At 42.2% G+C, this 26,480-nt stretch overlaps 1 protein-coding gene across 8 annotated transcripts in view; it reads right to left on the bottom strand.

The window, feature by feature from the left end:
• Positions 1 to 26,480, bottom strand: part of LOC135493154 (pericentriolar material 1 protein-like) — a 34,385-nt gene continuing 7,905 nt past the window's right edge. For 2 of the 8 annotated variants that reach the window (XM_064780141.1, XM_064780140.1), the window contains exons 6-27: positions 25,376 to 25,471; positions 24,034 to 24,150; positions 22,878 to 22,997; positions 20,027 to 20,482; positions 19,297 to 19,492; positions 18,454 to 18,598; positions 17,712 to 18,065; positions 16,875 to 17,202; positions 16,297 to 16,598; positions 14,725 to 15,915; positions 14,034 to 14,369; positions 13,575 to 13,812; positions 11,693 to 11,788; positions 9,947 to 10,159; positions 8,489 to 8,662; positions 7,700 to 7,938; positions 7,061 to 7,196; positions 6,410 to 6,613; positions 5,781 to 5,902; positions 4,826 to 5,042; positions 4,386 to 4,454; positions 1 to 3,504 (exon numbers count right to left, since the gene is read on the bottom strand). In XM_064780141.1, coding sequence (XP_064636211.1) covers positions 3,361 to 3,504; positions 4,386 to 4,454; positions 4,826 to 5,042; positions 5,781 to 5,902; positions 6,410 to 6,613; positions 7,061 to 7,196; positions 7,700 to 7,938; positions 8,489 to 8,662; positions 9,947 to 10,159; positions 11,693 to 11,788; positions 13,575 to 13,812; positions 14,034 to 14,369; positions 14,725 to 15,915; positions 16,297 to 16,598; positions 16,875 to 17,202; positions 17,712 to 18,065; positions 18,454 to 18,598; positions 19,297 to 19,492; positions 20,027 to 20,482; positions 22,878 to 22,997; positions 24,034 to 24,150; positions 25,376 to 25,471 — 5,493 coding nt within the window. In that variant the 3' untranslated portion in view covers positions 1 to 3,360. The remainder of the gene's footprint in view (positions 3,505 to 4,385; positions 4,455 to 4,825; positions 5,043 to 5,780; positions 5,903 to 6,409; positions 6,614 to 7,060; positions 7,197 to 7,699; positions 7,939 to 8,488; positions 8,663 to 9,946; positions 10,160 to 11,692; positions 11,789 to 13,574; positions 13,813 to 14,033; positions 14,370 to 14,724; positions 15,916 to 16,296; positions 16,599 to 16,874; positions 17,203 to 17,711; positions 18,066 to 18,453; positions 18,599 to 19,296; positions 19,493 to 20,026; positions 20,483 to 22,877; positions 22,998 to 24,033; positions 24,151 to 25,375; positions 25,472 to 26,480) is intronic. The other 6 variants (XM_064780145.1, XM_064780144.1, XM_064780146.1 and 3 more) reach the window with 6 other exon arrangements.

Below are 26,480 nucleotides of genomic sequence, written 5' to 3' on the forward strand. Positions count from 1 at the left end.
TTTCAACATACTGTCGTTTTATGTCCTCTCAAAGATGAAATTTACAGCAGTGTCATTTTCAAACTCAAACCTACATTGTTACAATATAATGTCTTTTCAAAAAACATAACACAAATATAAATGCTGTTCGTTAACCTTAACATGTGTTCGTTAACCTTTAACAGACTGAACATAGGTACATTCTACTTCTCTGCTTTAGGAAGCAAATTTAGCAGCTCCTACTATAAGAAGTGAGAAGAACTTTATCAATACACGTCAGAAAGTATTAAGTACCAAAAGGAAAGTGTCCCTAAAATGCCAATTTTTCAAGCCAAACTTAAGCACATGTACAGGGCAAAAATTGTCTTCCACACAGTGATTTCTCAATAGCAGTGAATGCACTCATAGTTTTCAAAACTTTACACAAATTTTGCTCTCATAGAAATTCAAATTTATATAGCTGAAGACTTTATACAGAGTTAGAGAGACTTCAATGTGCCGGTGATTACAAGAAAGCCGCAAAAAACAACATTTTAAGATATTTGATAATATAGTTTTGAAATTTCTAATGCGAGTTTGTGATGCACAAACTACTGCCCACTCGGTCCTGTCCTTTCCTTTCCTTTCTGCACCCAAAGCAGCTCACTTAGAAGTTTACTACGTATGAGCAAAAAAGCAGGTCCCAATTAGGGACACCACAGTCATATGAAACAGTATAGCTTTTGAAAAGGCTGTCCACTGTCCAGCAATTTGGACCTATTTCAGACTACTCCACGGACAGGGTAAACCCAAGTTTGAAGAAATTTGAAAACTTGTGACAAGAATATGTGAGACCATATTCAAGAATGTAGAGAAGTTATTCTACATGTATACAGTGAAGTTTAGTGGAATATAAATGCTATGTGTGAGAGCACATTTTCTTAAAGTAAAGTTGCATTTTTATCACAGATCCAAAAGTTCTTACAATGGCAAAGCGGTACAGATACAGACATACACATTGGTAAAGACACTTAGCATATTATTTGGAACAAGTTGAAGTTTCCAGATTGTGACACATTGTTTTTTTATTCAATCCAATCAAAAGTTTTCAACAACATCTCTCAAACGAACTACACACAATTCAAATGTCTTGATCAGACATTGGGTGATATGAATAAGGCCTAGCAAATGCTTTTATCTAAAACTCCATGTACATTTACACTGGGCCTTTCTGTACAAAACTGAAGTAAAAGCAATTGCTAGACTTTATTCATATCACCCAAGGTCTCCATGCGTTCCACAGTGCATTGTTTCAATCTTTCAAACAGGAAATCATGTACACATCAGTTACTCGATAGTCCTCAACCCTTTCGCTGCGGGTGACGTGCATAAAACGTCATGAAGATGGCTCTCATGATGTGCATGTCCCACAAAAGTGTTAATCTACCAGCTCTTGGTCGCACCCTTTCTTAACATAACCGCACCCGGGTATCAAACAGGACTTTCAAACCGATAGTATAGAGGCGACACTTTTGAATAGTTTGGCCGGTTCCGATATTAGTAAGTGGTACTGGTATCCACTGTCAGCTGACAGCACAAGATGGGCCAGGCCAAAAATTGGTGCCACACTCACAGCGAAAGGGTTAACAGGTTTACAAAGACGCATCCAATTTAACAAACACAAAAACTTCTTGGAAGAACAGAAGTGTAGGCCTGATAATTTACATGCAAGATTCCGCTAGCGGGAAATCATATCACAGGAATTAATTGTAATGTTACTGTCAAAGATGAGCAACAATAGGAATTTGCAAAAAATTAAGTTGCTAGTTTATTTGTTTACAATTGCACATGCATACCATTTGCCATAATGCTCATTTCTACAATTTCACTTTTCGAAATGATGTCTTAAAATTCAGTAAACCACTTTTTCGCGAGCCTAATTGGTTTTATTATTGGAAAATACACCCAATCGTGGAAATAACTGGAAGCAAAATATGGAAAGGATGTTTCCGTGAAGCTGCAAAAATAAAGGTATTTACAGAGTAGACTGGTAATTTCTACGAGGCAATCAGCTCACTACATACAGATTTTGTCATAAAGCCCGAGTACTTGTTTTAAGCCATTGTACAAAAGTTAGTGAGAGGTTTAGCACATTAAGCATACATACATGTCAGAGAAAAACTGAAGTCGGATGATAACCTACAATTGTAGTCGATTTCAGACTATAAGCCCAGAACTTCAACTTTTACAAAGAAATCACTTCTGCAATGAACCGTACTTAGGTGGGATGGATGTACATTTCACAGTACAAATGGTTCATTTATTGAAATATCCTTTTAAAACGCGATAACCACTCCTAGTCCAAAGCATCTTATTTCCAAACGCGTTGAGTGCCAGCGACGAGTATACTCGTATTTGTAAATTCCTTCCGGTGACCGACTACCGAGTATATTCGTAGTACCGGTACCACAATGCATCGACTGGACTTAAAATCTAACATTGGCACCTGGGGCTGGAATTCACATATCGGACTAGCACTCAGCTTGTTAAGAGGAGAAAAGCAGGGCAAAGAACCCAACACAAATTCAAATCCCTAAAAGAGATATTGACAACAAACAGTGAAGGTGAACAAATGAACTATCTACAAACAAACTTGGAATGAATAGAGCGACATTATTTTTTACACACAAATATCTGGTATTCACAACGTTTTTTCTAACTGCCTCATCTAAATTCAACCAGTTCAGAGAGGAAACTCTTGCAAAATCTGCAAGAAGTAGAAACTGAATATCAGCTGTATGATTTGATATAGCAGGATGAATTTTCAAATTGGTCATTTTCAACAGCTATTTTGTAAACTCCACCATTAACCATAAACTGATTGAGAAATGTCAAACACTGACAGAAAGCTTTTGATGAAAACAATTTTGCGACTCTGCGAAAGTACATTTGACCCTAAAACCCATTTAGAAATGTCAAAGAAATTTATCTGACACCAACTGATTACTAAATTTTGGATGGAAAATATTTTGTAGAACTGCAAATGTACTCCAAATTGAAACTCAGCCAGTACCAGAATCCTTAAACCCCTTAAGAAATGTAAGCTTCTCATAATGTAAAAGAGAAGGACTTTTATAGTTGTTTTATATACCACTAGAGATGTCAGTGGTGGAGATTATCACTTTCAGAGTACGACAACGCCAACCACTTTTCAACGATGTTATTTGTTCCCCGGCATCATTCGCAGCAATGCTTTAATGCTAGGCACTGCGTCATTAGAAGGGTATTTCAGTCACCCACAGCATGCGTAGTGACACACCCCACTGACATATCAGTCCACTGCAATGAAGTTCATTAGGGGTACAGTAGTGAAGTGTTCACACCACAGTCAGTTATATCTATCTAGGCGTCAGCCGAGTTTGCCAACGGTTCTGGTTCTTTGAGATGGAGGGGGTCCCCAGCCAGCTCGGTGTCCGTGATGGTGAGGGCTGCGGCACGTGCTGAATTATCCTCATCTTCCTCCTCCATCTTCTTCTCAATCATCTCCTGAAATCAGACAAACAAACAAATGTAAGCTTCAAGCAAATACATTGGAACCTCCCTTAGCGGACACCTCTCTATTTAGGACAACCTCTCTATTTAAAGGACACTAGTTTTGATCCCAAATGGGTAGTTTAGATTCAATTTGACCTCTCTAATCAGGACACCTCTCTATTAAGGACAGCATTTTTCAGTCATGAGTCCTTAATAGAGAGGTTGTACTGTACAGTGGAACCTCCCTTAGCAGACACCTCTCTATTAAGGAGAGCACTTTTCAGTCATGAGTCCTTAATAGAGGTTGTACTGTACAGTGGAACCTCCCTTAGCAGACACCTCTCTATTAAGGACAGCACTTTTCAGTCCCGAGTCCATAATAGAGAGGTTGTACTGTAAGGGGAACCTCCCTTAGCAGACAACTCTCTATTAAGGACAGCACTTTTCAGTCCTGAGTCCTTAATAGAGAGGTTGTACTGTATTCTAACATTCTTTCCTTAGACCCAATCTGTCCTCTTTTCTCCAGTGGCTAATTGAGGTGTGTGAAAGGACTCCAACCAAAGAACTAACTTGGTCTACTGAGGAGATTGAGGCGTAATAGGTTACTGTCATATAATGAGTACAATTGGTCACCAACAGCAACGAAAATAATTTGAACTTTTCTTCCATAATTTGTTCAGTTATTGTAGTGACAATTGTATGACGTAATATCGAAAGGTATATACACGCATTTTACAGAGAATATTAATAAAAGACCACTCCGCACAAATCTTTTGAAATAACAAGGCAAGGGAGATGTATTCTGGCTCACAACTTTCTAATTTTACACCCTGAACCTTCTTGCCACACCTAATTAGTTTTGTTAATACACGATTGAAGAAGACAATGGTTACCTGGTTAACAGTTAGTTTACTTGGAAGATCATCAATACCTATCTCTTCTACATCATCATCATCAACAACCTACAACAGAACAAGGTCACTTTAGCTCCGGCCATTCTTGGAATAACATTTCTCTAGTTTATAGCTGGGTGGTTGGTTGACGCAGGAGGAGAAATGGTTGGTTGAAGCAAGAGGATGATGCACTGGCGCCCTCCTCAGTCACATTAAGACCACTGCCGCTGCGCTCTTATTGTCATATGCACAAATTGAGATGGAAGTCTTAATGGGTAGGAATGGGAAGATTTCCCTACTCTTTATAGCAAATGATGCGCTGAAAGCATTTTCACAACTCCCATATTTCTGGAATATTCCTGTTTCAGCTCTTGACACGAATTAACAACTTCGTCAATCAAAGTGAAATGGTTCAAAAATGAAATGAAATCGACACTCACCTCGCCGTTGACGTGCACATTCTCCTGCGCCTCCTGTTCATCCACATCCTTCTCATCGTCCTTATTGTCGTCTGCCTTCTTCTCCGTGGCGCCATCTACCTGCTGCTCTGGCTCCTCCTCTGCCTCCAACTCGCGAGACACGGCCGTCTCGGACGGGTCAGCGATACTACCGAGAGATTCGTCGGTCATGTTTTCATCATCCTCGTCGCTACCAATTCTGAAAGGTATCAAAAGGTCGAATTTCACAACTTAGCAACGCTGACAGAGGCATAAAAATCTCTGGGTTTTCACTTTCTTCACATATCTACCTGGTATTAAATGGGCAGTCCAGTTATAACTCCACTTGAGAGTTGAAAACTCCCCTACCACTCAACTTGGGCAACACGGACAAAAGCCTGAAAAAACTCTGGGTTTCACTTTCTTCACATATCTATCTGGTAAATGGGCAGTTCAGTTATAACTCCACTTGAGAGTTGAAAACTCCCCTACTACTCAACTTGGGCAACACGGACAAAGGCCTGTAAAAATCTCTGGGTTTTCACTTTCTTCACATATCTACCTGGTAAATGGGCAGTCCAGTTATAACTCCACTTTAGAGTTGAAAACTCCCCTACGACTCAACTTGGGCAACACGGACAAAGGCCTAAAAAAACTCTGGGTTTTCACTTTCTTCACATATCTACCTTGTAAATGGGCAGTCCAGTTTAACTCCACTTGAGAGTTGAAAACTCCCCTATTACTCAACTTGGGCAACACGGACAAAGGCCTGAAAAATCTCTTGCTATCTTATTTCTTCACAAATCTACCTGGAACTAAAATGGTCAATCCAGTTGACTCAACTTGAGAGGCGAAAATCCCCTTCATTGTATTTAATGTGGGCGTCACTGACAAAGACATAAACAGGTTGCTCAGCACGAATGAAAAGTCCGAGTCCAATTTTTCTTCACAGACCTACCGGGTAAACGGTTTTGTTTCACTCATGGCCAGTTCCACCTTCATCATGGAGGAGTTGCGGTCACTGTCTTCATCTCTCTCGTTCACCACCTCAACTACACCTGCAAACTCGTCATCACGCATCTGGAACAGAACAGGTAAATTCAAAGGTTGAAATGTTACTTAGCCTGCTGGAACTCAGTGGGTCTCCACATGGCATTGCATAAAACCGACTCTGAAGCATGATTTATTGAGCCCAAATCTCACTTAGCCTGCTGGAACTCAGTGGGGCTCTACATGGCATTGCCCATGACTGACTCTGAAGCATGATTTCTTGAGCCCAAATCTCACTTACCCTGCCTGAACTCAGTGGGGCTCCACATGGCATTGCATATGACTGACTCTAAAGCATGATTTCTTAGGCCCAAATCTCACTTAGCCTGCTGGAACTCAGTGGGGCTCTACATGGCATTGCACATGACTGACCCTAAAGCATGATTTCTTGAGCCCAAATGTAATAGCCTGCTGGAACTCAGTGGGGCTCCATATGGCATTGCACATGACTGACTCTGAAGCATGATTTCTTAAGCCCAAATGTCACTTAGCCTGCTGTACTCAATGAGATTGTTTCAAGTCAAGTTCACAACTAACCTTTCCAAGTTCCTCTTCCTCCCGATTGGAAGCTCGCGTGGCCTCTTCAATGTTCTCAGCTTCATCATCGCTTTCATCACCATCATCGCCAGAGTCTGATTTCTCCGTCGTCTCGTATTCCAGACGGACCTCCGAACCATCGTCTATCTCACCATCTTCTCGGCCATCCAAGGTGCTGACCTCAGTGCCAGAAGTTACCGAGTCCTGCACGAACATTAGATAGGATTGAATGATGGCAATGATTTTAAGATACGTGAGAGTGTTCCGCAGCCGAAACAAAGGTCTGTTTGCAGAGTGGTTGGGTCTCATTATACTCTTGTTGAAACCTTAATCCATGGAGGACACACTGGATTGCCGGTTTTACTTTCGCAAACAAAACATCAGCTGTCCTTAACAGGTATTTACAATTGGATCGTGTTATTTATAGTGTGGTAAGGCTTGCTACGGCATCATTCTCGGCAATGAAAAATTGCATGATGGATCGTAGTGCAATGCATCATGACATCATGAGACCTTTATAGTTTATTGTATAATATTTCTACAGGGTGGCCCAGAATTATTTTCCCTCACAAAATGGATACACAACAGAATTCTATTGTGGAAGGGAAGATAATTCTGGGCCAACCTGTAGTTACACATCATTCTACTGACCTGTCTCCACTTGGCCAGCATTCTCTGCGTGGACAAGGCTGGGTCATCAAGATCTTGCATCAGACGGAAGAATGCCAGCTCGTTGAAAAGAACCTCTGACATGTCGACGAGAAGGTCTTCACCACACTCGTTGAGTCTACAGAAGAATGAAACGGCCAAGTGAGTATTTCTGCGACAAAATAATAACTGAATTGATCAAAGACTATTAAGCACGTAGACTCCAGCAACAAGGCCGGTCATGGGATCAAGGCTAGATGGTCGTGATATCAGTTCGGTCACATCGGTTTGGATGGAACTAAAATCTTGGATATAAATTCATGTTATACAGTGGAACCTCCCATCACGGACACCTCTCTATTGCGGACACCTCTCTATTAAGGACAACATCTCTATTAAGGACACTAGTTTTGGTCCCAAATTGGTTGTTTCCATTCAATTTGACCTCTCTAATCAGGACACCTCTCTATTAAGGACAGCACAGCACAGCATGTGGGTGTCCTTAATAGAGAGGTTCTACTGTACATGTACACGAATATAAAACGATCGCAAAAGTTTACAGTAAATAACCTGTGACGAAGTTGCATTTCATGCCCGGGCGTGAATTTTGAACTTGCCAGTAGTCTCTGTTTATGAACTTACTTTCTTCCCTCAAACTTTGCAAGCGAGTCCTGGATCAACGTGCCCAACTGCTTGTGGAAGAAGCGCACAAACTCCTGTCCCTCGTCGCCCTGTTTGGTGAGGTCAAGGACGATCTGCCTGATGTAGCCGAGGAGCTGAGGCGAGCAGACGGTGTTCATGTGCTCCTTGAGGATGGGGATGACCTCGGTCATGATGGCCTTGATCTGCTGGTCGAGCTGATGGGTGTCGATGCGAGGGTACTGCAGAGAAATAAAGGTGTTAAGGTTCGGTGACAATTTCTTAACATCAGTGTAGAAAGATGACTGACAGATGTGAGCTAGAAATATGTCTGACAGATGTGAGCTAGAAACATAGCTGACAGCTGTGAGCTAGAAATATGTCTGACAGCTGTGAGCTAGAAATATGTCCGACAGACGTGAGCTAGAAATATGACTGACAGATGTGAGCTAGAAATATGACTGACAGATGTGAGCTAGAAAGAGGCTTGATAGATGTGAGCTAGAAAGATGGTTGACAGATGTGAGCTATTGAAACAGCTGACAGATGTGAGCTATAGAGATTATTGACAGAAGTAAGCAAGAAATATGATTGACAGATGTGGGCTAGAGAGAATATGTCAAATCTAAAGCTAAATAACAGGGAGGTTTGGTGGATGTCTGACTGCTATTTCTTGCTTCGTTTTACATCAAATAAAGTGGAGTGTTGTACAGTATGCATTTTTTTACAAAACATTGCAAGGGGCAAACCTTGACCAAAAGCAAGCAAAGAGATTGGTCATTATGAACTCACATGGACCTCGGAAGCAGAGCTCTCACTGCCTTGATCTTGGGCCGAGCTGCTCATGGCCTCAGCAGCATCTTTCTGGGTGGACTTTGTCTTTGTGGCCTGGGGGCTCGCTCCGTCTGGGTCCTTCCCACCGGCCAGGGCCAACTTGCGCTCGTATTCGCGCATACGCTGCATAGCCTGGAAGAAGATAAACACTTGTAAAGAGCAGTTTATTAGCGGCAGTACACATCAGTCTTTACCTGGAGATCTGTTTGAACAGCACTGCCTTCCTGACGAGACATTCTATTTAACTTTTGAGTCTGAATCCTTTCACTAACAGTGTCAAGTAAACCTATTTCTCTCTGAAGCTGGCCTTACTCGAGTTGATTTATGTAATATCTGGCAATGAGGCGCTTATTACCACATTAGATTAGACAAGTCGAGGTGAGAACAGCTGGAGGGAAGCGTTGCACATTAGACATGAGACAGAGCATACCATAGATAGTTTACTGGTTAATGTTGCAAAGCCCATTCACACACCAGTGATAGTAGCATTTTGTGGATCTCGAGAATCAGCTTCCCAACTGACCGAGAATCTGACCTTAATCTGATGTAGGCCACCTCTGCAAGTTGGAAGGCCTGCTGACTTCTCTGCAAGCTGGGGGACTGATTCTCTGCAGTGATCACTGAGTTACTGGTATTAAAATTCAACTAGATTATCAGGCAAATGAAAAGAAATTTCAAAACAAATGCCAGAGCGGGGCACTGAAAACCACTTAGGTGAACAAGAAGAAACTAAATGGCAGACACAAGCAATGAAACCCACAAACGTAAATGATTGTGAAAAAACCAACAGAAACATTGCCGTCATTTCAGTGTGACGAAAAGAAAGACATCTTCCTTCATCCTATAACATGTATAATGACATGTATAAGACAGCATAAATGAAGAACACAGTGTCCATTTGAATGACTATACATGTCATGGGCCACAACAGACTTGCCCAAATCTCTCCTCAAAGAAATTTAACTAAGAGCAGCGTAATACACTTAGAAACACCTCTTAGTTTCACCAGTCACTCACAACAGATCAGGACTATTGTACAGTGGAACCTCCCTTAGCGGACACCTCTCTATTAAGGACAACCTCTCAATTAAGGACACTAGGTTTGGTCCCAAATTGGTGGTTTCCATTCAATTTGACCTCTCTAATCAAGACATCTCTCCATTAAGGACAGCACTTGTCATTCTTGAGGGTGTCCTTAATAGAGAGGTTCCACTGTATCTGGAAATCTATCCTCGTACTAGTACCGTCACTACATTGGACACCGTGTGATGCAGGCGAGTGCAAAAATCGGGGTACGAAACAAAATTGGAATTTAACTGAATAGGAAATCAGAATCAGAGAGTATACTGAGAACTGATGTGGACAGTTTTTCAACAATCTTGAAAAAACAACAATCTGTGAAAACAGACCACTTACTTTATCTAAATGTATGACAGTGTCGCCAAGGGAATCTTGTGCGAACGGATTTTCCCAACCAGTGGTGGACGTGGGGGTCGACAACGAACTGACACTGTTGACATTTTCTATGTAATCATATTGGTCTTCTTGGAGGGAATCGGACTGTTGTGATAGATCAGCTTTCCGCTCACGGGAAACATTGATTCCGTTCATTTTCAAAAAACCTTGAGCCTGGAAAATACATGAGTGTAACGTCAGGCTCGTTGGAAGGGAGAGGATCGTGTATTTTAACGTGCTGAGAAAATAATTTGGATGAAAGGAGACCGTAGTTTGAATGTCATTCAGACTTGTAACCGTAGACCAACGGAGTATGAGCTACAGTATCCGAGTCATTGACAGGAAAGTTGATTGGGGGGGGGGGGGGGGGGGGTAACTGGTTGCAGGGAGGGGGGTCATTTTTGTCAATTTTGCTGACAAGATGACCTGCTCAAATGCAATTCCACAGAAACATTTGCGAGGTAAGGTTAAGTGGTACAATTATCCACAGTACAATCATACCTTTTGAGTGCAGAAAACACCTGGTAGCACACATTTAATGCACACAGAGGTTATAATTGTATCAATGTTATAATTGTACCACCTTTACCTTGTACTTTAAAACATTATTTGCAGACTAAGCTATTGTCAAGAGATCAGGAATGGACAAGATATTATTTGGAGGCCATACAGACCAAAGGTGACAATATCATTCCAGTATTTCTGGATTGGCAAAATTGGAGACACCCTTGTTTCACCTAATAAAACAACTGACTGCAATTCCCGCAAAATGATTTCTAAAGCAAACTTATTCAGTACCGGTGTGCAAGGGATAGTAGTCCTAGGGCTGATAGTCCGTGTAACAATAGCCCGCATTGCTAAATGTTTTGGTTAGGGTTAGCGGTACAATAGATCATGCTGCTTAATTGGTCAAATACAATGCTACCGGACTATGACTCCAGGGGGACTATATCCGCTGTCACACCGGTACGAAAAAAACAAGTTATGTCAATCTCTTCTAAAGCATTTATAACTACCAAAATGTAAACACATCTCCTTCCAGTGAAGCAAGGATGGATGGTGATTTTGAAGTGAATTCTTTCTATTTTTGTGATGATGCATCTATTTCTGGTTGTGGCGGGTCTCACTGTGTTACACCAAGGCCATTGACAGGTAAAATAGGCCTTTGCACAGGTGCCCTTCAACAGGCTTAAACACGCTGACACAGTGTATTCTAACTACGCATGCTTTCACTTCAACAAATCCAAACTGAAAATGCAGAATACTGTGGACCTGTAACTTTGAGTAATTCGCTCAACTCAAGCCTGTATTAAGCTGTGAAAGACAATGAACATACAGATTTTTCGTTTGCGAGCAAAGTTTTGAGCATAGCCCATTCTATGCCATGTTGAAAATCACCATTCACCTTTGCACAGAGTACAGGAAGACAGACAAACAGCTAAGAGGAGTTAAAGATTAGGGAGGATTTCATGAAAAGCACACAGATTATTGAAGCCAAAGAAAATCAAGTGTAATTTGTGAATTTGTTTGAAGAAGTGGGATGTTTCGGACGAGAATTCAAAATATCTACCAACTCTAAAAATTGGATCAGACACTACAATGACTTTTTTTTAAATTCAATGACCAAAGACTAACACGGTTTAGCTCTCGGGGTAACAAAATAACTTTCTAACGGGCTAGAAGCGCGGAGAATGTTTAGAGACATACCATATTGTCCTGGTCGTCCTCAGACGTCATTAGGCTTTCACTAGGTGTCTGTTCAGAGCCGGTGTAACCGGTTGTATTGAGCCAAATAGGACGGGGCTGTAAGACGCAAAGTGCAACCGAGATGAACAATGGACAACCGGCCATTTTTTACGTTACCAGTGCCATTTGCTCAAATTCACTCAAGGCTATTACTTAAAGGGAACTGAAACCGCCAAGCCAGTTCGTATGACCTCGTTTTCATTTTCCCGCGTATCGGGTGATCAGAACGAGGCATGAATGAAACATGGCGCCTAGCTGTCAATCATTGAGTGACGTCACTACTATGGAATTTACTACGAAAACTCATGAATGAAAGATCGTATGACTCACGTGATTCTCACATGATTCTCAATAATAACAAATTGAACTGCGCATGCTCGGGCACTGGGGGCGGAGCTACAAATCTGAACTCGAATAGGAAGTTGGAAGTTTGACTTTCTCCGGCGGTGAAAGTCGAAAAGTTGAATAAATCGCTCGGCGGTTCCAGTTCCCTTTAATTAGGCTGGTTTTATAGCTTTAGCATATCAAGTGTCACTTTTCACTCGTCACTTGACATGAAGAATGGAGAAGTCATTTCCAAACAGCAAGCTGCATGTTGTCTTACTATCAGTTTCAGAATTCCATCTCAGTAGATGGGGGAGATGGCTCCAGGTATTAGCAAATGAAAGTAACTAAAAGATGAAGCAGTTTAATTAATCTGATTGATGTGAAGCTGAGAAAGAGTGAAGCGTTATTGTTTTGTCATTTGAGACAACAGAGTTAAGGTAGACCAGTCAAAAGAAATTTAGAATAGATGAGAGGGAGAGTGGCATCACCACCAAGTGGAATCAAAACAACCTCTCGAAAGTGTCTCCCACCTCTCAGAGTCAATTCCAACCACCTCACCGAGTCAAGGCTAACCACCTCGCCAAGCAATTCAAGCCCCAGACTGAAGACCACCTCTAAACAATGGTTTTGACTGTACATCCAAGTCTGAACGGAAAGTTGCGCGTACGAGTGAAATCAAAGCACTAATCCCAACTTTTTTTCATTCAGATGTTGACTAGAGATGGAGTATCAGTTTGAAAGACAGAACACGGCTCCTTGGGTGTCCTGGCATAGCCTTGCCACAGTGAGGAAGCTGTAAGTCATATGTACATGGACCGCCTGTACGAGGGCCCAGTTATGAGATGGCCTACAATATGAGGCTGGGTTTCCTCTGAAAGGTGGTTGGCCTTGACTCGGAGAGGTGGAAGACTCTCAGAGAGGTGGCTGCTGATTCAACAGGGCGATCACTATAGTGAAATATAAACAGCAAAGCTGTGCACCTACTACCATACAATATTTTGATCATTTTGATACCAACAAGGATTTCGAGTTTTTTTATGATGATAGGATTGATACAAAATAGGCATACTAGGCGATAAAATATGTACACAGTAGAGGTCAGAAGAAACTCCACGCATAGTGTTCCGCATTAAACTCATCGGAGTACAGGACAACTTTTTGGAAGGGACGGAACAATTCTGGCGATCACAAAACAGAACCACCACAAGAACCTGGTCAAAACTTTTATGAATAATTGGCACATACAATGCCTATTCCATAACACAAGCCTCATTTGAACACATCAATCATCCATCCCAGAGCATAAGCTAAGAAACTGGAAATACTCAATTTCCTCAACTCTTGCCAATTTTTTATCTGGTTAGGAGTCATAATCTCAATCAAAAGGATGGATTTTTTAAATGTTTTGTTATGAAATTGGTTAGTGATCTTTAGAGAGTTGAAGCCAATCTACACAACAACTACACTCAGGTTACGATGAAGACATCTGGGAAACTTCCCCTACCAAAACACTTACGGCCTGCACAGAATCTGCATCCATGCTGTCGTCAGTAAGAAACCTCGTCACCAGGTCCTGAATCGAGTACAGCGCCCTCTGGCGGAGATAATCTGAACTCAACATTTGCAATTCACGGAATATCTCGATGAGGAAGTGTGGACGATTTTCGTTCTGGGAAATCAGTGTGGCGACTTCAGAGTAAATGGTCTCTCGGAGAGCCTCGAAGAGGGAGAGGTTACTGGGGACATCGGAATCACTGAAAGAAACAGACAGGAAAATGCCATTCCCCACAAATAACATTCAATCAAAAAAAAACTTTTAACGATTTCTTCAACGATCATATGAAGTAACAGACCACAGGCTGTTTTCTTTTATGCTGTGGCACATCTTTCCAACAGATCTCCTTTGCCGCAAAATTACTTCCCAATGATCATTTCTAGGTCAATTATGCAAGAATCAGCCGACTATACTACTTACAGGTCTCCAAATACTCTTCCCTTGGACTTCTTCTCCAAGAGCTTTGCCAGCGACATCCTTTCCCCTCCAGGGACACTCGACACGACACTCGACTGGCTGGCATTATCATGGAACGCTGTGCCGCAGATCTGCGAGCTCAGGCCTGGACGATATAAATCAGCAGGTGTGCCTGTCGCAGCGTTAGCAGTGGTGGGGGTGCGTTTTTTACTGGACAACTTGGCCATGGCTGCTGCTCGGCCACTCGAGGGTCCGGAGGGAAATTTTCTGCCTATCACAGCCGAGTCTTTTTCTTCGGTTTTCTTAATCTTATTTTCAACTCTAGCAGGTTTCTTGGGCCTTTAATGATAGAGGTACAAAGAAATGAGCATACTTGCATATGAGGAAATGAAAGAGTACCATGACAATAACTGATCGATATTTTTTTGGTGGATGCAATGAGCAAACCAAAATTTGATGGGGCTGATGTGAGATGAGGTGCTTCGGCAACAAATGATGGAGGGAACGTGTTTTGGCCTGAAGTCCCACCAGGGATGAAGAGCCCAAGTGAGCAATGAGCCAACCCCTGTTCGGGGACTAGACATTGGTAAAGTCTATTTAAAATGAGATTCTAGTGATCTGTGTTACACTCCTTGCTATAGTTAGTACTCATCAAGGTGAGCAAACTTTCTACATGTTCCCTTATCCAACTTACTTCTTTTTTGAATTGAGTATTTCCTCCAAGTTCAACTTGGGGACATCTTCGTCTGGTATGGTTGGTTTCACCGGGTATCTTTTAAACTTGTCACCTGTGTCAGTCCCTTTGCTCAGTGCCTTCTTGTTCCCTGACGTGTTGACCCAGATTTCCCGCCCGCCTTCCTGACTGGAGCTGGTATTGCGGGCACCTTCTGCCCCCAAACCGAACCCAGTCGGGAAAACTGGACTCAAACTAAAACCAGGGGTATGCTGTGCAAACATCTGGGTTTGAGAAGTAGGTGATGGGTAGGATGGGCTGGGCATACGGAATGGATTTCGTAACGAATGGCTTGCATACGGATTACGGAAATCTTCATCATTTTGTTCACGATTGCTACGGGTAGAGTCAGCTGGTTGGAGAAGCGCGGCCATTTGCTGTTGGAGCTGCATCATCTCGATGTGTTGCTGGTACATCTGCTGTTGGCACTGCTGCAGGGAGAACTGGAGTTGCTGCTGGTTCAACTGCGACACGGGGTCATAATACGGAGCGCGGTATGGACTGCCTGCAGTCAACACACCGGGGGTATTGAGTCCACCACTTTGGACCACTTGATTCAGGGCTTGCTGATCGCGGAGCAAAGAATGACACAACGCTGTGGTCGTCTCAAGCTGTCTCTGCAGACCACTTAATAATTCAATATTTCCTTCCTCGCGTACGATATCTTCTGGAGAGCGATAATTCTCCTGCCGGAGCTTTCGTTCCTGCTTGCCAACCTTTCCAACAGGCCTGGACCAAGACTTCACACCAGGGGCCGGTTTGGCTCCCTTTGGCAGTGAAGTGCCTGAACCCCAGGCATTAAACCTCGGCTTGACGCGCCCATCCAAGTTGTCAGGCTTTCCCTTCTTTCCCTTAGCTCTGGCTCCCAAGCTCTCAATGACCGGGGGTCGGACGCACGGGCCTTGCGTACCGAGTTCATCCTCATTGATGATATACGTCTCGTGCTCCGAGTTGTCATCCTCCTCCTCTTCCTCCTCCACCTGGATGATGCCGTCACTCGGGTATGCATCATCTTCCTCAGACGTCGTCGAGCTATCCGTATCATCGTCGTCATTGTTGCGTTTCTTCTTGTTTCTTTCCTCAACCTCTTCCAGATTCTCGGTCGTCGATCCACCCCACGTGGCTGCAGTCGTAAAATCGGCACTCATCGTTCTGAAACAATACATGAACAAATTTAAAAGACTATTCAAACGTTTTAGGAAAGAAGTGAGATAAAGCAAAAACAGATTAATCCAGAGATCTTGTCTCCCTAACCCCAACTGGCCATAATCTAATTAGAGATGATTAATTTTAGATGTTCTTGAACAGTACAATCTTAAACCACATGATGTAAACTGTAAACACTTTGCAGGCAATACATTGTAAATTTCTTGGGAAAAAAATATTTGCAATCAGCCAAACACAAATTGGCAGAACACTAATATGAATAGTCACAAACATTATCAGATTAGTTTCAGACTACTGTGTTTAACACTGAGAACTCATAAGGTATCTGAGGATTTTCCATATCTAGCCAATTGAAGAATTACCTACCCAAACGGATCTGATCTGTTCGAGTATGAAATATTATCACTCTGATTATCCTGGTTCTTATTGTAAACCTTCTTGATGCGACCCTTCTTCATGATCGCCTCGAGTTCTCGTTTCTTTTGGCGTAATTCCTCACGCAAGATACGCTGCCTCCTCATCTTGTCGTACAGATCGTCGTTGGTGAAGACCTCCGGCGGTTCCTGGAACGTTACCGGCTGCTTCACGCGGCCGCCGTTACCGCTACCGTTACTACCGCTGGCGTTACCGTTCTGCACCGGCTTGCTCTGCGGAAGGACCTCTTCCATCTGTAGTCAACGAGATTGTCATTAGGTTGGGAGACAGCTTGAGAAGTCTACTTCTTATTGACAGGAGACAACTTAACACATCCAACATCGCCAACATCCGAGTAAGAAAGCTTGTCATAAAAGTTAGCTCTTCTGTTCATTATTGGTATCCAATGCCAGCACATGGTGCCGCCTGCCAAAAATGGCAGTCGCAGCAAATGGGACAAATGGTACAGAGAAACTCCTCATTCACCAATTTGATTCGTCTGATCAAAAAGCTGACAAAAAACTACCTACCCCTTCGACGTCTGGGAACTGCTCATACAGCTTCTGTAATTGGTTTTGTATTCCCAGGAGTCTCTGTCGCTCATAGAGGAGATTATTCAGTTCGCTCTTCTGCTCGTCGACCCTGGCGTTGTACACGCTCTTCCGCATCTGTTCCGTCACCTCTCCCTCGCTCGCCATGTAGCTGGTGTCTTGCTTGTCCTCGGACAGCGATGTGTCCCCATCGACGCTCGCGACTAACTCCGCGATATCTTCTGGACGCACGGTCTGCGGCGAGGTTTGAACGGCGTTTACGAGCTGCTGGAGACGCCTTAGTCGGCCTTTGGCATCTTTCAATTTCCTGAAATTGAAATTAATCTCGATTTTTTAATCCCATTTTGACTCAATGAAAACAGGAATCACTATCAAGTCAGCTTTTTAAGTACGCAATCCAAAGCATGTATTGTTAGTGTCTGTATTCAACCACTGACTCCTACCACTTTACCAAATAGAAGAGAGATTACCGTTGGTAATAAAATATTTGACAAAAAAATCTAACAGAGCTACCATGAGGGCAATCAGGAACTGTTCTCTTTCCTCAGCATTTTTACCCAAATATTTGCACTTTTTAGTATTTTGCAACTGACCTTCAGTACTGCCAATGGATTATTGAAACAAATATTGGTGGCTTTCAGACTAATCACAAATTTCAAGACTAAATACTAGAAGAACTGACGGGTTGTCGTCCCTAATCCAAAACCCCAAGTCTGCTCTTAAAAGGATGGGATAAAACACTGGAACATCACTTCTTCCCCAAAAAACTTTAGTCCAAACAAATTCTGATGAAGAAATAAACTCTTGAATTCTCACTTGACTTTCGCCTGTATTTCTGGATCCTCCCCCCACGGCCCGAGACTCATCTGCGACTCGGTTTCCGTTTCCGTCTCCTCTGTCGTCTGCTCCGACTCCTGCCCGTCATCCTCTTCGTCATCCTCCGTGGCGCCCTCCTCCTCGACCTTCTGCGCGTACAACATACGGGCCAAGGCCTGGTCCTCTTTGAACGCCTTCAGGTTGCGCATGAGTTCAGGGTCCTCGTAGTCGCTGAACGCCGGCAGCGAGGACTGGTCCTCTCCATCTTGTTCGTGGATGAACTGAGTCCCAGACTCGTAATACTGAACTAAATCTTTGAGGTGGCCGAGACGTCCTCGTACTTCCTCAAGTTTCCTGCAATTATGGCAAAAACGAATACAGTTGAACCTCCCTTAGCGGACACCTCTCTAAAAGGGAAAACCTCTCCAATAAGGACACTAATTCTGGTCTAAAATTGGTTGTTTCCATTCAATTTGACCTCTCTAATCAGGACACCTCTCTATTAAGGACAGCACTTGTCAGTCCCAAGGGTATCCTTAATAGAGAGGTTTCACTGTATATGGATATCTTTGTTTACAAAATGACATCATTCTAATGTCATATAAAATGTTTTTGTCCCACGCATCCGGGAACCTAACACTCCTAAACAACGAAGGGCAACGTGATGTAACAATTTCAAAAAGTCTCGATCTTTTCACATCATCCGGACAAACACAATTTTTGCGCTCCAAACTTTTCTTACTTGAGTTTTGATCTCGCGTCCAACATCTCCAGAACATCATTCGCATCACCTATGGTCCCATCGGCGAGATCAGCAGCTGCAGCAGACTGTTCCATCCTCATCATCGACGATGTCACGCTGCCACTGTCCTTGTTGGAATCGAGATCTGTGAAAGTAACATGGACTCGTATCATCATCATCTTTGATACCATCATCGGAACCCTATTGGAGTTTTGCACTAGACACTCAGGTACAAGGGACTGCAGTGTTTAGCCTCATCCGACAGAACCTCATTAATTAACCTAAAATTGAGCCTCACGATTGTTGTGTACAGTAGAACCAGGAATTCAAGTTCCTTGAAAGCAATGCTGGCTCATCCAGAAATGCAATCCAGGTGGTAGCCAGCACTGTTAAAGTGATACTATGATGTAATTTACAACTTTGCGGAAATACGTCCGTTTTTAAGTGTTGATCACAAATGTAAAGCTCAAATTTTCCATTTTTGATTAGATTTATTATAAAATCGCTGAATGTGAACCACCGCCACCGCGAAAATGTTCGTGTTGTGACATCATCAACGAAAACGGCATCGAAGCGAGCCGTCCGGGCGGGATTAAACCATCAATTTCTAGAAAATGTGCATTTCGATTCGAAAACCTTACCGATTTATGAGAAAGTGACGTAGTCATTTGTCAAAAACAGCTAAAACATTAGATGGTGAAATTTGACACGAGTTACCCTTTAACCACAAGGCTATGAACTCCTTCACCCCATCAGGTAATGATTTTCATAGGTTTTGATGGTGGGGCAAATTCAAATGTTTTAAAGAACTTCGATCAGTACTTAGCACCATTATTAATTTACCATTATTAATCTGCATACACCTCTGCTGTCGAATGTTGTGCAGCTCCGAGAGGAGAGTGTCCATGCTGTCCTTCTTCTCTTGAAGGTCGTTCAGTTTGTTCTGAAGCATCTGTTTCTTTCGGTCGGCCTGTTCGACCATGATGGCGTGCGAGTCGGCCGCGGCAGTGGCTCCCTCTTTTTCTGCTTCTTTCTCCTCCTTTAAAAAGAATTATCATTTTAATAAGACAATGATACCATCTTTTATAACCACACAAATCTTTCAATCAATCAAATTGTCATGGCGCAACAATCTACGCAAAAGAGTCCTGTTCAAATGAGCCTCCTATACTTTATATGTCTTTTGCATCATTTTTAAAAGTATTTTCTAAGATCTTTCAATCAATCAAATTGTCATGGCACAACAATCTACCCAAAAGAGTCCTGTTCAAATGGGCCTCCTATACTTTAATCATCTTTTGGGTTTTTTAAAGTATTTTCTAAGATCTTTCAATCAATCAAATGGTCATGGCGCAACAATCTACCCAATAAAGTCCTGTTCAAACAAGTCCTCCTATACTTTATATGTCTTTTGGGTTTTTTTAAAGTATTTTTCCGAGATCTTTCAATCATTCAAATTGTCATGGCACAACAATCTACCCAAAAGAGTCCTGTTCAAACTATACTTTTATCTTTTGTATTTTTCAAAGTATTTTCAAAGAAATTTCTGTTTTCTTTTGTCAGTTCAACATACCTGGTCCCTCTTTGGATAATTCTGATAGATATTTTTCAGATAGTCCAGCTTCTGCCTGAGTTCCTTCAATTCCCTTGGCACGACTTCCAGATTATTATTGCTCTCATCCGACTCCTCCTGATCAGAAATCGGGGCATTCGCCGCAGCAGCCACATCGATCGGGTCGTCGCCGCCGGTCGATTCGTCATCCAACGCCTCAACATCGACCTCGGCATTCCGCTGCGCCTGCAACAACTCAACCTGTCTCCCTTGGAGGTCGCGTAACTGTCTCTGCTGGCCCAACATATTCCTCAACAGGTCACGCTGCTGGCGTAACGCTTCTAATTCGCTGTTCTTTTCATCGATTGCCGCCCGTGCCTCTGACGTCAGGATGTCCCAGTGTGACGTCTGCTGGGCCTCCATGGCTTCGATTTCGAGTTTCTTCCTCTCGACCAAACCAAGAGGAGCATTGGAACCCTGAAGAACGCAATGACAAATAATCAAACAAAACGACAAAAGAATGACATGGTTATGCGTGGACATTTTTAAATAATTATAGCTTGGTTTAAGAAATTGACACCGAATGGGAGGTTTTGGTTATTTCACCAAACTGCAAGGGTGGACAGGGTTTCCGCCAGAGGGGGGATGGGGGGGATTCATCCCCCCTAAAATATTTCAAGGGGGGGATATCCCCCCCTTAATTTTGAGCACTAAAGTTTGTTTTACTGTCAAATGAGTAATTTTCATGATTTGATTGATATGTAAAATAAGAGCATTTGGAGCCAATTGTAGCGGTTTTAGCGCCAAAAAACGTCTCAGGAGGGGTCATATACCCTTTTTAAGAAAAAAAAATTTTAGAAAAAATTTTTTTTTTGCTCCCCTCAAATATCATCCTGGCGGAAACCCTGGTGGAGCTAAAATGTAGACCTAAGCCGAGGTGTTGCCGTGCTTTTGGTCTGCATGATCTATATGGTCATGTGCCTTATGACCAAAGGGGAGTAACCACAGAACTGTCTGTGTCAGTGCATATGTTCTTTGGACAGCCACGTCAACTAACTTTTTCCAGTACAGAAGGCAGACAGATTAGTTTGATAAAATAAATTCGATATTTATGCATAAATAGTTGTGAAATCACCACCAAAGTCAACTTTTCGTTGATTAAACCACTCCGAAGGATATAAAGTAGAAGAGATGTTTTAGGAATTTTTTGAATCTGCAGTGAAAGTAAGTGCAGAACCTTTCTTTGTAAGCTTTGTGCTGCTAATTCAGTCAAAAAATGCTCAGATCAATAGGGACCAAGGACTACTAATCCCTAATCATTCTAATCCACTTGTAAAGTGAGATTACAACCAGTAGAATAAACCGTACCAATTTGTGACCTGTGACTACAAATGGCAGAACTCTAGCACATTCAAATGACTGAAGAAGATGCAAGAAGCTTGCAGGAAAGCTTTTCGTAAAAGAAACTCTACAGATGCCATAAATTCCAAAAACAAATCAACAACTTTATATTGTTATCAAGGATCTGAAAGTGCCTTTCAAAGACACTCGAAGGAAAATATTTCAAGACATTCATAACAGAAAACCATGCAGCAAATAAACGATCAACGCATGCATAAGAATTCAGACGGAAAGGAATAAAGCCCAAAAAAAACTAAAAGGAAACTAAAGGGCGGATACATATTTATACAGTCTAGGTGAGCAGAGTTCTCCACTATGATTTGTCCAGGCGCAGCACCAGATCAGAATCATTTTATCCACTTGAGCACCGTTTCATAGAGTTGGTAATGGTTTCACCGTCAGAGCAGCCGGACAGATTCATAGAGTTGGTACAAAGGGTTTCACTGTTAGATCACCCGGACAGATACAGAGTTGGTATGGTTTCACTGTTAAAGCACCCGGACAGCTTCAGAGTTGGTATGGTTTTCAGTTCATTGTTCAGAGTATCCGGACAGATTCATAGAGTTGGTATTAATATCATTGTTAGAGCACCCGGAAAGATATTGCTGCCGACCCGGACAAAACTGAAGTGAATTCTCAATTGTGTCAAACTATGGCTGAAGCACCCGGCCAAAAGAAATTGTTGTGGAGAACACTGATGATGTGTTTCTGTGTTGGAATCAATCAAGTCATGACACCCAGCAGAGCCAGTTACATGCTAAACAGAAAATGGCAGAATCCCAAAGCCAAGGGTCAAGATTCGAAATATTCGTCGCTGTGCCTAATGACTGATATGAGCAACATGCAACTTCATGTTGGGACAGAACACCGATAGAATTTTTAAAAGCATGTTTGATTCCAGCAGAGAGCTCCTAATCAAGTTTCTGAGAGAACATGTTACATGTTACCATCAAGAATAAATAAAGACTTCTGTCTTTATGAATTCTTGATAGCACATCATAAACCGTGGTAGTTCCGAATGAATTTGACCGCGTAATATGCCGATGGTTATACCAAATATTCTGACGTTGTCTTAGGAAAATTTGCCGCATTTTCTGTATCCAATGCAATGAAGTCACACTGTCAGTATTCTCCACAGGGTTTTCTCAAGGTAGGATGGTACACTTGATATTCAAGAAGTTTTGCCAGGGTGCAGCTCACGAGGTTGGGTGGTCAGCAGTTTAAGGTAGGGTGACCCTATAGAACCCTTTACAAAATTCTAGAGCAAGGTAGGGTAGCTCTTCCCTGGTTGGGTGGGCCGTCTGGACAAATAGCCTTGTGGAGAACCTGACTGTAATGGAAACTGGAAATTTTTGCCTTTTTATTTCACATACTGCAAAAATTTATACATGCATAGGCTATTAGCTGCAATTCAGCAAGTTAGCATGTAACTGTCCCCGCTGGGTGCATTCACAGGAATAAAGAGAACTACCTCTTGATCTAAGCCAGTACTCTCAAAATCGGAGATAATGCTCATGGGCGGTTCTTCATCAGAATAGTCTCCAAGGCTCCCCTCAATCCGCGGCCGGGAATTGGCATTGAACGTCAAGTTCTATTAGGAGAGACATGAAGACCATCAAAATTATTGCGTTAGTGATTCAGTTAAATAGAGTGGAACCTCCCTTAGCAGACACCTCTCTATTAAGGACACCCTCTCCATTAAGGACACTTTGGTCCCAAATTGGTTGTTTCCTTTCAATTTGACCCCTCTAATCAGGACACCTTCCTATTAAGGACAGCACTCGTCAGTCCATGGGTCCATAATAGTGACATGCGCCTGGTTTCACTGCGATGAGTCACATATTGTTTCAAAATCAATGTCGCACCCCACCTTTTCAGATTTCTAGCTGAAACACTATGCAAGGCTTTTGGCTATAAATACATACAATGAGATACCCATTTGTCAGAAACGAGCAGTTAATTTCAAGTGTCAGTGTGCATGTTGGAAAAAAATTGGAATTGTCCTGACGTGAGGATTTTAAAACGTTATAATTCTATAAAAACCTTAGCCATACATTGTAAGCTTACACTGAATAAATTCCAAAACATGCAAAATGGAGGAGTCTTATAACACAGACAACACTCAGGCCCATACACGTGAGAAACACAATTTTTTAAGCAGCACAACTGAGGCATTCAGTCACGGACCAAAAAAGGAAATCTTTCCATGCACAACTGGGTCTATGATTAAGCTTTGTGGAAATCCTAGGAGAAAAACAGCACAACAGAAAAATGTGAAAGCTCGAATTAACTCCATGGAACCATAGATATCAAACTTTCATCCTCTTTTGCAGTTCCAGGTGAAGTTTAATCCAACGTACCAGGCGACGAGCATATCTCAATCTGACTGACAGCCTCAACTTAGACAGTCCAGAAAATTACATAGGCTGACAGTTACCTGACCTTAGGTTTTGAACAGGTTATGTAAGGTAGGGAGGAAGAATATTTTGGAAAACAGGTCCGAATTTTAAGAAAATTTTCCCCAAAAGAACAGATTTTTGTGAAAAAACATTTAGGTCCAAGGGTTTCAGCCAGCCAGGTAACTGCAAACCAACATAATTTCAAGGATGGCCTGGGCCTTGCCTTACCGTTGTAGCTTCTGAGACCTCTGACTGGGCGTCCACGCCGATATCGACCGATTCCGAGTCGTCTTCTTCTCTCGTCTCCATGGCAGCTGCTGCATCGTCCATTTCCATCTGACTCGACTGAAAGTAGAGATGACCGTTCGTCAAATGCAGACACGGCTAAGGCAATCATGTAAATAAATTTTAATCAGATATTCTCGGAAGTAATCATATTCATACGTGTTAGAGATTTCAAAAGTGACACCAAACGGACAATATTCAAGTTCTATACCGACATTAGACAACAACCCGTTACCACAAACTGAGGACTGCCAACCTCTAAAATGTCCCTTTCAAGTGGATTTTGGAGTATTTTCAGCCAAATTGTCTCAACTTTGAAGCATTTCAGTGATTTTTATCAAAATTCGAAGTGACTTCTTATGCATTTCTCTTTGCAAAATCCAGGAGTCGAGGAGTATTTTTTCATTTATGTTAATCAAAAGAGTATCAATACTCCTAAAGTGAATTCGTTTGCGAGTCTGTGACATACATATACAGTGCAACCTCTCTATTGCGGACACCCATGGGACTGGGCGTTAAATGACTTAGAAAAAAATCGGGACTGAACGAACATGTCCGTAATGCGGAGGTGTCCACCTGACAGAGGTGTCCGCAAGGGGAGGTTCTACTGTAGTAAACTAAATACACAGGACTAGGAGAGAAAACAGACAAAGCAGGTATGAAGACAGATATCAAGGAATTCGATTAACAAAAGAGGAGATTGTAACTATCAAAATATTGTGAGAGATGTGAATGTAAGAAATAATGTAAAGATATAACAAGACATAACTTTAACTTTAAAGATTTACTGGGGTTTTTTTTGAAAGTTACAGGTTTTTGAGACAGAAATGACATACCAGCACCAGAACTTAACAATACAGAAATGGATGAAACAGAAAAGAAATGAATGGACTAGTGCAAAGAAGGAGCTCGGATCTAAGTAAATCCCTTAGTTGTGAGCCCTCACATTAGCTAAGCAGATGAAACTACAGTAGAACCTCTCTATTAAGGACAACTTCAGTGGCTGGACTGACATTGACAAGTACTGAGAGGTGTCCTGATCAGAGAGGTCAAATTGAATGGTGACGACCAATTTGGGATGAAAACCAGAGTCCTTTATAGAGAGGGTGTCCTTTTTAGAGAGGTATCCGCTTTAAGGAGGTTCCACTGTATATGTACAATGTACATGTAAGCAAAGCCAAAAGAAGCAGCCAAGCCTAAAGCATGAAATTGAGAGAAAATAAAAGATGGGTTTTCAGGTCCGTGCATATTTTCTTCCCTGGTCGAGCATGCGACGATGACATACCAGCATTTGCTCCAACAAGCTCACGTATCCACCCTCCTGCTCTTTCAGGTGCTCTAACAAACCATTTAGTTTCTTAAGCTGCTCCTTTTTTGCACGCTACAGACGCGGTGAGAGAGAAAGAGTAGGATTATTACTTGGCGGCAGTTTGGATTAGCGACATGTTTTCACGCCGTATGATCGGCAATGCTGGGGAGGATTTGATTCAACAACACATCGCCAGGTTTTGCTCTGAACCGTACGTTGTCTCAAAACATTGAAAGACAAATCGTGAAGGACACTGCTAGTGCTCCAACAAATGAACTCAAAGTACCCACTTCGACCAGATTGCCACACTTTCTAGCAGAAACTAAAAATATTGAATGAATGAATGAAATTATATTTTGTATAGCGCCTTTCCCACTGAATACATAGTTCAAAAGCGCTTACACTCCGGAAGAGGAAAGTTTTCAAGTTTTTTTGGAAGGTGATGGAGTCAGTTTCTTTCCTCAGGTCATGGCCTAGCGAGTTCCACATTCGAGGGGCATGCACTGAGAATATTGGGCACCAGTCATAGGCTAACTTTTGTAGAATCAGGTACAAAAGTTGCTATTTAAAATATAATAGCCATTCCCAAAAAAATTGAGATAGTTGTGGTAAATTGAAGCTGTCGGTACCCCAGATCTGAACACTTTAAACGTTTCATTGAAAACACCCCCAAATTTAATGAAATGTAATAACATGTCACATGACAATGTCACAGGTCACTTTTGATGCGAGAATCCTTCGAGGAATACCAAAAATGTTAGATTTACTCGAAAAAACCTGAAGTGGATTAGTGGCCGGTTGCATCTGAACGCTTCATTTCTACTTTTGATGTGTGGTGATCTGGATGCATTGAGTATTTAATCGAGATCGGCTGTTATCGGAGCAGTATCATCGAAGATTTTGTCATCTGTATTAAGAGAAAACGAGGTCATTCAGAGAAAACCCTGGAGAAAGTTGAGGAACAAAATCTGCGTTAAGCACAGCTGATCATACAGGGTGATACAAGTATAAGGTTAGATATATCAGACAATAAACATAACATAATTCAACAGTGCGGCAGAGCGTGGCTCTAACAAGCGTC

This window comes from Lineus longissimus, chromosome 9 (genome assembly GCF_910592395.1).
Source record: "Lineus longissimus chromosome 9, tnLinLong1.2, whole genome shotgun sequence".
In the NCBI taxonomy this organism is placed as follows: domain Eukaryota; kingdom Metazoa; phylum Nemertea; class Pilidiophora; order Heteronemertea; family Lineidae; genus Lineus; species Lineus longissimus.